The 15789-nt window shown below is 36.3% G+C and overlaps 1 protein-coding gene across 3 annotated transcripts in view; it reads right to left on the bottom strand.

The window, feature by feature from the left end:
- The window catches only part of FER (FER tyrosine kinase), a 156563-nt gene that overhangs the window by 105477 nt on the left and 35297 nt on the right, over window positions 1–15789 (bottom strand). For all 3 annotated transcript variants that reach the window (XR_004061501.1, XM_030968860.1, XM_030968859.1), the window contains 4 exons: window positions 10388–10571; window positions 7323–7460; window positions 6356–6475; window positions 1590–1712 (listed from right to left, as the gene is read on the bottom strand). Coding sequence is in view for 2 of the 3 variants with exons in the window: in XM_030968860.1 (XP_030824720.1) it covers window positions 1590–1712; window positions 6356–6475; window positions 7323–7460; window positions 10388–10571 (565 nt within the window). In the remaining variant the exon portion in view is untranslated. The remainder of the gene's footprint in view (window positions 1–1589; window positions 1713–6355; window positions 6476–7322; window positions 7461–10387; window positions 10572–15789) is intronic.

A 15789-nucleotide genomic window follows, 5' to 3' on the forward strand; every position in this document is an offset into this window, starting at 1 on the left:
GGTATGCTTGACATATACATATATAAATAAAATACAATTAAAACATTTTCTGTGTTGGAGGTGATATCATCATTTGAAGATGGAAAGGGATATTAGTGCAGGGATAGTAGTACCAAGACATTGCCACAAGGTATGACCTTATGCAGTCATTATTAAAACCAATGCTACAGTTGGACAAGATATTCTGGGGACAGTTAACATCCTGAAACATCCTGAACAATTGCACTGCAGCTAAAAGGTGAAAAGGGAGTTTGTTGGAGGCAGGCATGATCAATGACAAATCAGAACAAGGATGATTTCAGGGAAGCCTTTACTGTACAGCTAGACATCTAAGCCAGATTCCCTGCCTTTTAATAAAAGAAACAAGTACTGGTGCAATTTGAACCGAAATCATCTTCTCAACACCACAAACATCTGCTAAAGGATCAGTCAGAGAAGCCTTCACACAGTAAGAAACACAGTGAGGGTCTAAACTGTTTTCAGGGAGTGATAACTGGTAACAAAACAATACTGAGGGGAAAAACCCAAACACTCCATTAAACTCAGCTAGTTCAAATACAGTTTATCCTTTAAGTAGCATACAGCAAAGAAGACAGGTCAAGAACCAAAAATTGGAAAACACACTGTGAGTGCATGTGAACTTCACCACAGAAAGGACACAAAATATCTATTTGAAACACTGACAACAGATACATAAAGTTTTGGACAAGAATTAAATACTATACAATATTTCATGTGACAAGGTTCCATCAACAAAGAGCATCAAGACTTTTTCAGTAAATGAAGGATTACCTAAAGAAATTGCACTCCAATTTACTACTGGTACGGTAAATGAGTATTTATTACCAAATTAGTAAGATTAAGACTGATTGCAACAAGAATCAGAAAAATATCACTACAGACAAAAGGTTTCTCTATCTGTTATACCAGCACCAGTTTAGAAGAGTATGTGAATATTTTTTCTAAGCAAAGGTAGAAGAACTAAATACCTAAAGATGTTGCCCAAGAATGATTCTTTATAATAATGTTTTATTTATGGTGCACTAAAACACTCACTAATCTCTCACCTTTGGCATTTACTAAGAAGTACTACAGGGTAGGAGATTTACATACTTTACATTTACACTTCTGTAAAGGAAATGTAAAGAAGAATGAACTTAACCTGACAAGCTGCAAACATATTACTGCATAAGAAAGTCTTGCACAAGACTCTGAAAGCCTTTCACAGAATTACACCTCCACAAGGAATTCTGCCAAACAGAGAGGCAACTGAACTTACTCATCTTCTTTGAGCAAGCTGAATTGAATTAATGAAAGGTCCAGCTCTTGAGCCAAAAGTTCTTGCCAAACCATGGCAACTATATTAAACTTATGGAGCTCCACAGTTCTTCAGTGAGTTGGGGTCTGCAGTGGGCAAGGTTTATTTCAGAGACAAGAAACTAACTTACCGTTGTTTTCCACAGTAATTGCTAAACACAAAAGCAGAACAAGATTAGTGAAGGTTATTTCTTACTTAAGTTTTAGGAATTGCATTATAGACATTTTTCCCCCTCAAACTATTGTATTTTGAAATTTAAATTTCAACTTACTCAGATTTCTTTTCACATGTCTTAGATGACTCTTCTATTTTTTTCTCTAGTTCCAAAACAAGTTCCTCTTTGCTCAGAAGGGTTTGCTGCGTTTGCATCAGTTCTTCTATTACTGTTTTTAACCTGTAAACAGATTTCAGAAACCCAGCCTGTGAATGCATAAACTGAATATATTTGGGAACATTGTAATCCTTTTCCTGAAGATGTAAAAGAGCATTATTTTTTAGATTATGTTGCTCAGTGCTTAGTGATAGTTCTTTTTTTGTGTGGCTGGACCTTTACATTGCTAATCTGTATTGTTAGAGATTCTGTGTGAGCCTCTGTATACACACAAGGTTACAGAATGATCTCCTGTCTGCAGGTTCTCCTACCAAGAAAATATTTTTTCCAGAATATGTGATGAGTACCATGAATTATTGCTTTCCTAATATATTGCTAATTTATAGAGGCTTAAAGAAAGACAAAAGCCTTCTGACTCATAAAACATGTGTTAAATAAATACACAGAATCAGTAGCTGGGTTGTATTTACTTCTAGAAATAGCAAAAGTACAAATGATCACTTTCTGTGGTAATAGTGACTGTATCTTTCTTTACAATTATCCTTTTCAGATTACAATCTCTGCTAACGGTTAATTCAAAGTAAAGTACAAAACCGCTCAATACTAACAGAGAAGGAGTATTACACTTTAAAATTATTACTAACACTTCTTAATTATATTGGTAAATACTCCAATAACAAAAAAAAAGTTCAATGAATGTACAACAACATTTGCATTCTAAACAATGCATGTAATGGCTTACATAATGACAACTTCTAAAATGTGTCTCAATCAAGACTGTTAAATCAGAACAATCTCTTAAAAATAAATAAGCATATACATCTTGTTTCCTTTTTGTCATTTATCTATACATCTTTAACTATCTTACTTTATTTGCCCTGTATTTTCAAGCCCAATTTCCATAAAATTACTGAAGTAAAAAAAGCGGAACACAAGCAAAATATATGTAGCAATTACCATTGCACAGATCTACTGCCCAAAACCATTCCAGACCAGGGAGTGGAACACCCAACTCTCTAAATATCTAGGAGGCACATTCCACAAGTCCATATATACTAAACTGAGTTATTTGATTCTAAACACTGAATCAGTCCTCTCCTCCCAATGTATTTTACACAATGTTGATTATATATGATCTGTACCCAGTTGTGCACTTTATTCTAGGAGACTAGAACCACTAAAAAAAGCCATGGAGTGAATGACGAAAATTTATTTCCCAGAAGACAAACCTTCCACATGTGTTTATTTTCAGATAAGATAAATACTTAAAACATTTCCCTCAAAATAACATGATTACAGCTCTGCTTTCCATATACATTTTTATCAGTTTTAGGCAATCAAAATCTCTATGCTGAACTTCCCTATGTTTCCTTATACTGGGTCTCCAACTTATTACCAACCAACTTTTTTATTTTAATACTCTGCTAAAGAAAGTAATTAAAAATTTTTAACTGCTTTTTGAACAACTTTCTAAAAAAATGTTTAATCAACATTTTATTTGCTTAACAACTGATTTACAGGAAGCAGATGTTTTATCTACTGATCCAGCATCAACAGTCATGAAATTAAAACCAAATTGATAAGGCTTCATCAGTAGAAGGAATGAGTATATACATGCAGATACAACATCTTAATTATTTCATCATTTCAAAAATATTAGATCTTATATTTTATATTGCAGCATCAGATTAAAACATTCAGTTGATGTCATTCTTCCTGAAACTCCTGAGATACTTCAGAGAGATTTTTATTTATCTTAGAGAGAAGAAAAAGTAGTAGGTACACCAAAACTACTTGCCTCCTTGCACTTCATATCTATTCTTTGTTTAAAAAATAACTTTCATTCAAACCGGCTACAGCTGACAACACTGCATCTGTCTTGTATCATCTTGGCCCTTGTTTGCCAAAGGAATTTTCTCGTGGTATCGTATTTGCCTTCTGGATACAATCAGCTTACAAAAGAGTTTCTATGACTTAACAGTTAATCACTCTAACACTTGAAAAATCACACAAAACCCGTACCTAGAAAGCTTCCTTTCCTGTTTCTTGAGTTTTAAGCTCTGTTCTGGTGCAACTATCAATTAAAACAAATGCTTGATCTTATATATGTAGTGGGGAAAAAATAATCCAAAGCTTTATTTATGTAGAGAATGGAGCATGGTCTAAAATGACCACTACCACTTAGAAATGAAATCTTGGCAATACTGTTTATGATTCCCTGAAAACACTGACTTGATGACCTGCACAGGTCAGTAAATCAAACTGAATGCTTCTCTAGGATTTGTTAAAACCAAAGCAGAGTAAGAACACAGGAAACCTTGGAAGGCCTCCCTCTAAACTGGGTATCTGGATCACCTGTGAAATTCTAGGCAGGCATCTCAAAACCAATATAGCAACCTTGAAAACATTCAAACAAAGACAACCAGATGGATAAAGGATTAGTAAGCTTTGTGAAAGGACAGATTAAAGCTAAAAGATCGCTCTGAAAAAAAAGATCACAGAACAGAAGCTGAACAGAAATTTACATTATCATAGGCAGAAAGGAACAGATTGTTCCTCTTCTCTTCCAAAACAAAAGTTTAAGAGCCATAAAATGAAAAAAGATAAGAGCAGGTTCACAAGATAGGAAGTTAATTTCTGAAATTCCTTGACCAAAAATTCAATGCACAACAGATACTTTTACACACTGAATCTGACTGAAAAAGATCACAGAAGTAAAGTACTTCCAAGGATATTATAAACTACCACCACGGCCATTAAAGACATTTATCTCAAAATATTTCAGAGGTGAAAATTATGGGAAGCTGAGGAAATAGCATTATATGATCATCCTGGTTTTGTTCTCTCAAGATTTTTTGCCTGTTGTCTAACATGAGAATGAAGAAAGTTGAGTGTCTGTCTGTGGTCTGACCTATGAGGGTTTAACTGTTTTTCTCAGAACTCTAAATCTATACCAGAAAGTGAACACCTTAATGACAGCAACACTTAAAAGGGCTACCTGATTTGTGTTCCAGAAATAATGCCACACCATAACATTTCTCCAATTTGCAAAACCATTTCAAGTGGATGAATGGTTTGCAAGAGAATACTATGAAAATTGTACTGAAAAAAATATATATACATGCAGGTAAATATATGGACATATATTTATAACAAAATCATGTATTTCATCAGAAATGTTTATTAGAAAAGCAAGATTTCATCTCTTTTATTTAGATATGCTGCTGTCATATTTCTAAACAGCTGGATACAAAAGGCAAGCCAAAGGCAGAATGTTTAAAAACTTTTAATATTCCATTTAAAAGGGAGGGTCAGTATCTATATATTTCTTGCTACTGTGCTGAAGTACATCAAGATGTACAACATCTCAGAGTTTAGGCAGGAATAATCTCAATATAGTAATGATGCAGAATATATTAAAAAGAGAAGGATGTTTAAAGGAATTGGGGGGGTTTAATTATCATGGGATCTTTTCATAAGATAAAGCTGCTTCATGACTAAGTAGGCAGATACTTCATATTAAAAAAATATTTCAGTACTTATCAAGGGAATAGATTTACAGAAAGTAATCAAATCATATAGAAAAAAAAGAGAGGATGATTAACAGTCTTAAAAAGGAATTAATAAAATCCTGAGTTTCTGTCATGTTGAGAAAAAATGGGGATGAAAGTAACCTGCAGAAGACACTGCTATATGTTTACATTTGAAAATACTTCACACTAATTTTGGTTTTCAGAAAAGCCTACAAAAAATAAGGATCATAGTTTGATTAAGGAAGTAAAATTAAAGAAAAGAAAACTAAATGCAAAAATCCCCACAATATGTCATTGATGTCTTATTTGCATCAGTTTTACTTTCTAAGGGGAAAATATTTCAAATAAGTCTCATGTAAACTGAAATACAGTAGACACAGCAAAAATATCAACCAATGAAATTCTGAATTTCCCATTTCTAATGCATGATTAACAGTTGCAATCTCACAGATGACCACGCAGGACCATTTTATGTCAGAAGTTGAGGCCAATAATACACAAACATAATACTCTCAGCAGTCAATTCATTCCCCATAACAAATGATCAAAGGTAAACTTGGTAAAAGTGATGAAAATATTTAACTAGGCAATATATTAACAAAACACAGAGAGGTGGTTCATCACCCTGAATAGCTAAAAACTGTGAAACACTATACAACAGCTACATCTGTGTTACTAAGTTAATGTATTCTAAAGGTTACAATAATGAATAACAATCTCCTTTTTAAAACAAAAGCAAACACTTAAAAAACAAGATAAATAAATTTACTCATGAAAATTTTCTACACGGTGCTTTAAATCACTGACCACAAAACTCTACTCAGTGGTTTCATCAAAATATTTTGCTGGTTTTCCTAGGGTAGTGAATGTGGAAACACTTTTGGGAAAATGGCAGCACCTTCCCAAGGAGGACTCATCATAGATGTAGGGCATTTTATTAACTGGCACAGAGAACTGCATACTTTGAAAATAAGGACAAGTTTTTGAGGAGACTAAGGAGAAGGATTTTGTGCAAAGAACAGTACAACCAGCATGGGAAACAGTCTGCAGCCTGAAAACACTACACGTAGAAATTGGACCTTAAAAATGGAGACAGCCATGCAAGGATCTAAGTGAGCATAGATATAACACAGAACAGCATTTCCAAAGGATGAAAGATTTGTATAGACTTACATAACTTGCAAACTTTCTGCTGTTAAATTATTCCACATGATCTCATTAGCTTGAAGGTTTTCATTTTCTTCTAGTAAAGACGTATCAAACTCTATTTCTTGTTCAACAACTTCTGATGACCTAATTTAGTAAATAATTGTTATAATTTAAAAATCAACATGTATCTTTGAGTGAATCATCGAGCAAATCATTAGGGTTTGATGTATTTCATTAACTAGATTATAGCTAAATTATATCTGAAATATAAGGATAGATAGCAACTGGATACATATTCTTTTTCCTGTAAAAATACATAATTCTAAAATCTTATGAGATAAAACACACTACAGTTCTTTGAATGAAGCTCACAGCAAAATCAAGATTCTCAAAGACTACCAATGTGGACAGGTGCCTGTTATCTGCTTCCATCACAAACCTGCAGATAATGACCATGAATTCACACATAACAATAACAAAAAGAACATGAAAGAAGTCTTAGAGCTATTTCTTCATACAGTAAAACAGAGTAATCGTTCAGTAAATGGGAAATACAATTTTTAATACATGCAGAGCATGCGTTATCTGCATGCTCTGAAGTCTCAACCTGCAATAACTGCAGAACACAAACATATCTAGAGTTCTAGAGTTGACTTTAAACTAGAACAAGTTTAGCCCAGAATGCAAATTGCATCCAAATAAACAGCAAACTGGCTCACATTGAGTCTAGACTGTAATGTGTAGTCTGCTGTCAGTATCAAAGTCCTGGCTATTCTCATGTAACTGGAAATTTGTTTTTCTAGAACCAGCCAAACAGACTGCTCAGCCAGCTTTCTGCATGTGAAAAGTAAAACAATTTTCAAATGAGGATGAAGTTTTACAAGAAACAAGGTAAAAGGAATCAGACAGAAACAAATTCCTCTGAGCACTTAAGCAGTTGCAGTTTAATGCACGGTTTTCTCAAGAAGAAACATGAGATAAAAATGCTTACCTGTGAGTATCTATGAAGTCATTATACTCAGAGTTAGGGTCTATCTGTTCCACCGAGGTCTGGATCTCTTTATGGACATTCACAATCTCTTCTGTTACAAGACTGGTGATCTCGCTATACTCATCCAAGATCCCTTTCCTAGAAAGGAAAAAAAATTCTAGTGTATAATATGGCACTGAAGGCATAGATGGCATTGAAGATGCTTCAAATTTTCAATTTGCTGCTTTGACAAGGTCTTGTTCCAGCTGGCTAAAAAGGGAAAAGTATGACAATATATTACACAAAGAAACAATGCATCACCTGAGGACTTTCCTCTACAGGCTTAGGGTGGCTAAAGTCTCTTTAGACCATACTCCTTCTGTTGATTTCAGTGCACCAACACACAGCATAGCTAAACTAAAAAATGGAGAGATTACAAGGAAAGGGAATGTATATAGCTCAATGATGATGCTCTTCTTCACACAGTACATGCCACGCTTGTTATAACCTACACTGAAAGTGAGTAACAACCACTCACGTTAAAATTTAAAGGTTTTTTAAACTTCAACAAACACAACAAAGGACTGAATCAGGAAAAAGGGCAGCACTGGGAGCATTGCCAACTGCCAGAGGCTCATCCTTAAAATGCCTGCTCCACCTTCTATATCCCTGTATAGTCCCATCAGCCAACCCTGGCCCCTCCCAAAGCCAGTCTGTCAACTCTTCTTCACCATATATTGGTGGAGACTGCTTTCTTGTAACTTGACTGGAGGTCAGGTGTTGTCATGCTGTGCCCCCTAGCAACAAGCTTTTCCATTCCCAAAGGCACCATACGAGGGACATAAGTACACACCCTCCCTCCACATGACCCTGACAACCAAGGCTGTCCAACGACAACAATACAAAGGGGAGGAAAAGGGGACTACGGGGGAGAACAGAGCGTGTCAAACCAACTACAATAACATAACTATACATCAACAAAACTTCTCCTAACATACACACAAATTAATCTCTTAATTGTGAGAGCCAATCATCACATTACCCATTCATAACACTGAAGATTTTCATATTTCATGGCAAAATATATTCTGGCATAGGGCAAAATGATTTACAGAAGTGTGTGCATTTCCTTTCAACACTGGCTTTCCATCTTGTTCTAGCGTTTTTTATATATACTATTCATCATTCAGACAAAAATAGGCATAAATCACAAGTAAGCATATATTTACAAGAGGAGAGAAAATTAACCACGAAGTTGCTGTGAGAAAGTACAAGCCACACAACCCTGTCTTCATCTGCTTCCAAGAGTGGGAAAAACCAAGTGGAAAAGGAATGGCAAAGGAAGAGGTGGTATTGTGACACTACTCTTAATAGCATCCAGTGACACATACTCAGAACACCCTGCTATTCTCCTTAACTTTTAGTTTTCCTTCATAATGTACCTTCATAATTATTTCCTATTTCATTTTTATCTCTGATAAATTTGCTAGCTTGCCAGGATCTGAAGCATGGTGGCCACTCAAAAAACACTGATGAATTTTGGCTAGCCAAACATGCAGAGGAAAAAGTGCAAATGCATTTTTTTCTGGATAAGATCTCAAGTTGTGTTTACTCTGTAAAAAAAGAATAGTGTGATAGGATTTTTTCAGTGCACTAATTCTGAGCAGAAAACAGGCAAGAGAAGGCATTAAATCTTGTCTTTTCTGAGAATATCATGTGTGAAAAAGTTCCAGAAAATACTTCATGGAGTGTGATGAAAAGATAGGTAAACATCAACAATAGCAATGCCATATCTTAGAGAACCTATATCAATTACAATGACAAAAAAGAGGAAAAATATCATCAGCAATATTAATCTATACTTTTTCAGGTCTAAAAACTAATTCACCTGCAAAATTAGGGTTATTGAGGAAGTTTTGTTTCACAGAGGTTGTCACACTACGCTCTACACCTGAAATCAGCATCTCTATACATGCACCAAAAAAAAGTTATTATAATAGAATCATTTTCCAATACATTCAGAACTCACAAAAAAGTCTATGTAGTGAAAAAAGTATTTTTTACAGTTTTTTACTCCAGGAAGAGTAAAGATAAATTTCATTAAGCTCTTGTTCCATCATAAATTTCCTCAGTTAATTATTATAGCTTGTGATTCTAAAACAACCACCTGAATTAGACACACACATTCAACTGTAGCCTTTTGCTGTGATCTTACATATAAAATTAAAAGGACCATACAGGGAGTATTACAAAGCTTTACTTCAATACCAGCACCTGAAGCAAAAAAATTAAAATGTTACTGCACAGGGAAGCTAATGATGCCTGCACCATATAAAGTGTGGAATCCCCAACTCTCCCTCAGTTCCTGTGCCCTGAAATCAACACGAATTCTGACTTCAGAATAGGTAAGAAAATGAACTAATAAAGAGTGTTTCACATCTAAATTAAGAACTTACAAAAAAAGCTAACCACCCCTTTTTTTAAGCTAAGACAAGGAGGCAGCATGGTGGTTACAAACCAGAACGGAGGGCTAAAAGTCCTCAGTAGCTGTTCTCAGATATCATCACTTTGCATGTACTATGTATTGATGTAAGAATGATCTTTTAGGAAAGAGGTCATAGTATTTTTAAAGGGAGACTCCTTACAGAGAGATCAAGTTTACATAATCCTGTTAATCCTCCCACCCATACCATTAACTATGCATCTGATTGTGGCTCCTCCACAATCACTTTCAAGACAGTTGGGCAGTTTAAACCAAATTTTTTGCTGATGGAATTTCATAATAATGACTACTAGAGAGGCAACAAACTTGCTATAGTCTATAAACTGAAGGAAGAATCGTGAGGTCAAATTTAAACACCGCAGTCCATCTGTAAGAATTTATAAGAAGATGGTGTCTTGTTGATAGGCTTAAGCGAGCACTCAAAACTACCACCTGCATCATTTGGATAGACTTTTTTCAACTGTTATCCCCTGATATATAAGTAATTAATCACATTTTCTTATTTTCAACTATTCTTATAGATTAATTAGAATATTACACATAGAAATTTTACAAGTTAGAAATATTTAAGAATACATCTTACAGGGCTTTAATCATTTCTTCTTGCATCTTCTGAAGGGAATCAAGTAACAGAGGAAGTGTAGTATCATAATATTGGTGCTGATGTAATTGTGCTCCTTTCAGGGCCAACACATACTGGTTATGCAACATATGAAGTTTCATAGTGGCTTTTTCACACCGATCTTTGGCTTTCTCTGTCTCCTTTCCTGAGAGAAAACAAAACAAAAATTGTGATTTAAAAAGTATACAGGCCTACAGATGACATACCTGGTAAATTTATGTCAGGTTTGCCCCTTTTTCTGCAGTAATTTTCAAGGTACTTCTCTGAGGAAGGTAAAATCCAACCACTTCCAGATAATTAGTATGATCAAATGTCTAGGTTTTCTAGTTACTAAACTTCATAAGAAAAAGGTTATTTTCTTTGAACAGAAATGTAAGAATTTCTTATCTAAAAGTATACAAAAACCACAAGTATAAAAATAATACAATATCAACAAGAAAGCAATCTCAGATGCATTACTATCTCAAAGCTTTTATTTACAAAATCATATCTTTAGAAGAGAAAGATGTCCTCCTACACTAGATGCACTAAAAATATATTATTTTTCTGTATTCAAGCATTCCTATTGCTACCTATAATCCTAATAAAGCAATGATGCAGTCAGTCTACATATAAGCAGCTGAACCCTCACACGTGTTACTCCTGCTCAAAATGGGCAGCCTCTCTCCTACATCTTAACATTTCCCTATCACATTGATATCCTGATCAGGATTGGCTCTACAGCCTCAGCTTTGTACCACTGACACTGGAATTCCTCAAGTTCAAGCTGACAGGACCAGTTGAGAGTCGAATTGCAGAGCTACAAGGTACTTCATGAGGTCACCTATTCCATTCTTTGCCACAGTAAGTGCACAGCTACGTGAAGTATGCTATCAACACTTTTTCCACCACAAATCCAAAACACAGTCCTGCAACAGCTACTGTGAAGAAAATAACCATAACCACAACACACACATAAGCTTTTAATCACATCCTTGCTGTCTTCTTGATATTTACCAAGTACCTCATTACTTTTTCAGGAACTAAGACCATTTTAAATTAATCTCATATCTGCAAATATCAAGCGCAGAGTCACAAGTACCTGCACAGATAAACATATGCTACCTAAAGCAATCTCATTCAGACCACTGCATTTCTTAGAAACTTAAAATAATTTATGTAAGTAAAAACACGTCTACTACCCATCACAAAGCAGTTGAGAAAAAAGAAAATGTAAGCATTCATAGCTAAGTGGCAAAACAGCTGCTTGAAAGCAGACCTTGAAGAGCTGTGTCATATAAGGAATACACAAGGGACTGTGAACTCAAATAAATCAAAAGTGAGCAACATTAAAGGCAGGCACACTAAAAAAAAGTTGAGGGAAAACCAGTAACAAATGCCCTTTCATATACAATGGAGTCAGCAACCTTGTCAGAAAAAGTAAACAACAGTCACCATATAAAAGGAGCTGGTACAAGAAAAGATTTTTTTTTTCCTTCTGTGATCACTACCTCAGACCTTCAGAGATTTCCAGGATGAAATACTACTTCGTGAAAGAGTCAAAGAACCCCTTTTTTCTAAGCTGTCAGAAAAAGAGGTTGTTGAGAATAAATGAAATGAGAACAAATTATGAGGACTGGATGGTGCTTAGCTTAACTTCAAAGGTACTTGAGAAAGTTTTAGCTAAAATGTTATGATTCGTTTATACAGGAGGAAGTAGGCACTCAATGGAGAGTCCCAGGAATATCAGCTGGACTCTGATAGATGAGGTGATGATGATGATGATGAAGATGCTGTCTGAAAGTAGCAAACAGGGAAACCAAATGTGAGGAACTGGAATAAAAGCTGTCATAGTTTGACACTGGCCAAACACCAGGCACTCACAAAAGCTGCTCACCCACCCTCCCCCGCCACAGCTGGGCAGAGAGAAAATAATTTAATGAAGGGTTCATGAGTTACGGAAGGGGAGAAAACACTCCAAGGGCAACACAGGTTTAACTTAAAGGTACAAGGTCAATTTATTACTAACAAAATCAGGGGAGGATAATGAGAAGTCAAATAAACACTTAAATACAACTCTGTCCCCCCTACCTCTCCCTCCTTCCCTCAAACAGTGCAGGGAGACAGGGTGTGGGGGTTTTGGTCAGTCCATCACCCAAGGTTTTCTTCCGCTCCTCCAGGAGAGGAATCCTTCCCCTGAATGAGGCCATGCGGTCCCTTCCCATAGGAGGCAGCTCTCCATGAACTTCTCCAGTGTGGGTCCATTCTCACAAACAACAGCCATACTGCAGCTGCTGCAGCATGAACTCCCACCATGGGCAGACACTCCTCTCAAAACTGCTGTGCCATGGGTCACTCCATGGGGTGCATTCCTCCAAGGACAGGCTGCTCCAGCCTGGAAGCAAGGCCCCTCTCCCCACTGGGTCTCCCACTGGATCACAGCCTCCTCCAGGCATCCATCCGCTCCAGCATGGGCACCTCCCCATGGGCTGCAGGTGGATCTCTGCATTCCCTGTGCACCCATGGGCTGCAGGGCACAGCTGCTTCACCATGGTCTTCATCACAGCCTGCAGAGGAATCTCAGCTCCAGTGCCTGGAGCACTTCCTCCCCCTCCTTCTCCACTGACCTCAGTGTCTCCATGCTGTTTTCCCTCCTCCACTTCTCTGGGTAGGAAAAAAAACTGTGTTCCCTTTGTTTTGATTTTCCTCTTAGATAGGTCATCACAGTGGTGTACCAAACTCTCTAACTGGAGAGCAGCATGTCCATCTTCAGAGTCATCAGGGATTGACTCTGCTGGACATGGTGGAAGCTTCTGGCAGCTTCTCACAGAAGCCTCCTCTGTGGCCCCTCCACTACCAAAAACCAGGCCATGCAAAACCAACACAAAAAGCTTCAGAGGTACTGATTAAAACAACAGTAAATTATAGAGTGAATATTTAGAGAGGTGCACATGGGTAAAGAACTATTCCAGTTCAGTAATCCAAATGCACACAGAAATGAGATCTTGGGGTCAGTACAGCAAGATTGATGGAAGCATAAACTCAGTGTTCAGCAGCTGCTGAACACAATGTTAATTTAGCAAAGGAGTAGACTGGGTTGTTATGCTACTGATTAAATCCACTTAAAAGTATGCAATCTGTTGACCTCAACGAGAATATATCTGACATGCAAAAGGTTTAGAAAAAGGCATTACCATCAGAAAGGTGGGAAACAAGACAAACACAGGAAGAGTTGCTACAGTGAGGGGTCCTGAAGCACTAGGACTCTGAGGAGGAACACGTAAGAACAGACACAGTTAAAAGATCTGCACAACCTCTTTCAATGTAAAAACCGTACATTTTATGGCATTATATGGAAAGAGTAAAAAAAAGACCTTCTTCGGTGAGCACACAGCTAATCTATGTATTCTTCTGGTAAAAGTTATCATAAGCAAAAAAAAAAAAGAAATTTACATGGTTTAAAGTGAAGGGACAAGTGTATGCAAAAAAAAAAAAAAAAAAAAAAAAAAAATCCTGAAGAGTTACTAAGAACTAGGACAGCACTTCTGACTCGGAACTCCCTAGATAACAAATTACCATGAAGCCAAAGCACGTTTCTATCAGTTTGTACTCTCCTACGGCTCTCTAGACACTTGCTACTTCACACCACTGTCAGCTACATTTCAAACAGAGATTAATAAAAATCACTTTAAAAGGATATTATGTCTTTCATTTAATTGAAAACAATCCAACTGCTGACCTAATTTTGTACATTGAAGGTACAGATTTCTTACATTACAATTTATCTGAGTTACTCTGTACAACAAAGACAAAGCACATCTCCAGAGCTGTCATCAGAGAAGAATTTTTTCGTGTAGGTATGAATGAAACAATCCACTTTAAAAATTTCTGTAGAACTGTTTTGGAGAGATAACATTCACAAGGCTATCTTAAACTTTAGCCAGACATAGCAGGTTTTGTCTTCGGCAAACCATCTAAACTTATGCTTCATATGGAGACTAATTCCCTCCCCCCAGAAAAGCCCACAGCATTTATTTCTAAATAAAATGTAGACAATTTATAAGGAGGAAAACAATCCAACACATCAGAATAACATCCCAGAAGTTAAATACCCCCAAATATGCATGTCTGACATCAGCACAATAACATAACAGGATGGTAAAATCCTATTTTCCTATCTGCCTTAGGAACTAAATTCCTCCTGTATATACATTATTCCTGACCAGAAAACCTCAACTAATTTCAGAGTATCATACAGAAGTATCATACACACTTATTTCTAAATACAGTAGGCTACAGAGTCAATCTGGTCATCTTCAGAGTAAAACATAAACACCATAAGATCTTTCTGGAGAAGGAAAGGTATGTGGAGCATGGGGAAATACTGGAAGGTGACCGAAGAGAGTTTGGAAGGGAAGGGAAAAAGTCATCTACAGGTCATGTACAGTACAGGATGAAGACTGGATGAAAAAGGAGAGGACAAAGCTGTTGGAAGCCAAGGCTGAAATGTTTTGCTTGCCAGTCCACAGTGAGATATGCTGTTCAGGGAAGCCAGAATATCAGGCAAGGTGGCAGCAAAGGCAAAAATGCTGCATTAGTTCTTGGGTTATTCTGTGTTTGGCTATTCCCAGTCATGCCCTAGATCAAATATTCTAAAATTATCTCCATATGCCATAGTTTAAGAGCTCCAAGTTGTCTATGCATGAGTTTAAAATACCTTCCTTATCAGTTTTCAGCTTATGAAATATTAGCACATCTGAAATTGTACCATGTACCATCAGTATGGGCTTGTGACCTGTGAACTGCAACAAACCACCTTCAACAGCTAAACTAAACTGAAAATTTAAACCAAAATTATCAAATCCCCATAACTGGCAATTTAGTAATACTATATCTCCTTCAGAAACCTCATTAGCATCTAAACTATCTGATTTTCCCATCTGTTTTAAGGCCTAAACACCTTTGCTACATATTATTCCTCCAAAGTACACCTCAACTAATTGTGACATAAATCAAATTATCATACTCACTCAACTTTAAAATAGAGCCTTGGATCTATATTTAATTCAGGGAACACAGTTACAGTATTATTTTCATATTGTAATTTACTTTTTAAAGCAGCAAAATGCAGTGAAGCAGCATACGCAGTCGTTCTCCATGTCAATTAGCACAGAGCAAAACATCCAATTTTCTTTATCTCTACAACGAATTTCATAAATAGATATAATTATAATTCTACTGCCATCAGCTGTTGACAAAACTGTTTAATGTTAATAGAAACTGACGGGTATACAATATGTCACAGCATAAACTGTACTGTGAAGCTTGCAAAATTCAATTATGAAAGTTTTATATTTACAAAGAAAAGGCTGGCATTCTTTCTC

This window comes from Camarhynchus parvulus, chromosome Z (genome assembly GCF_901933205.1).
Source record: "Camarhynchus parvulus chromosome Z, STF_HiC, whole genome shotgun sequence".
Classification (NCBI taxonomy): domain Eukaryota; kingdom Metazoa; phylum Chordata; class Aves; order Passeriformes; family Thraupidae; genus Camarhynchus; species Camarhynchus parvulus.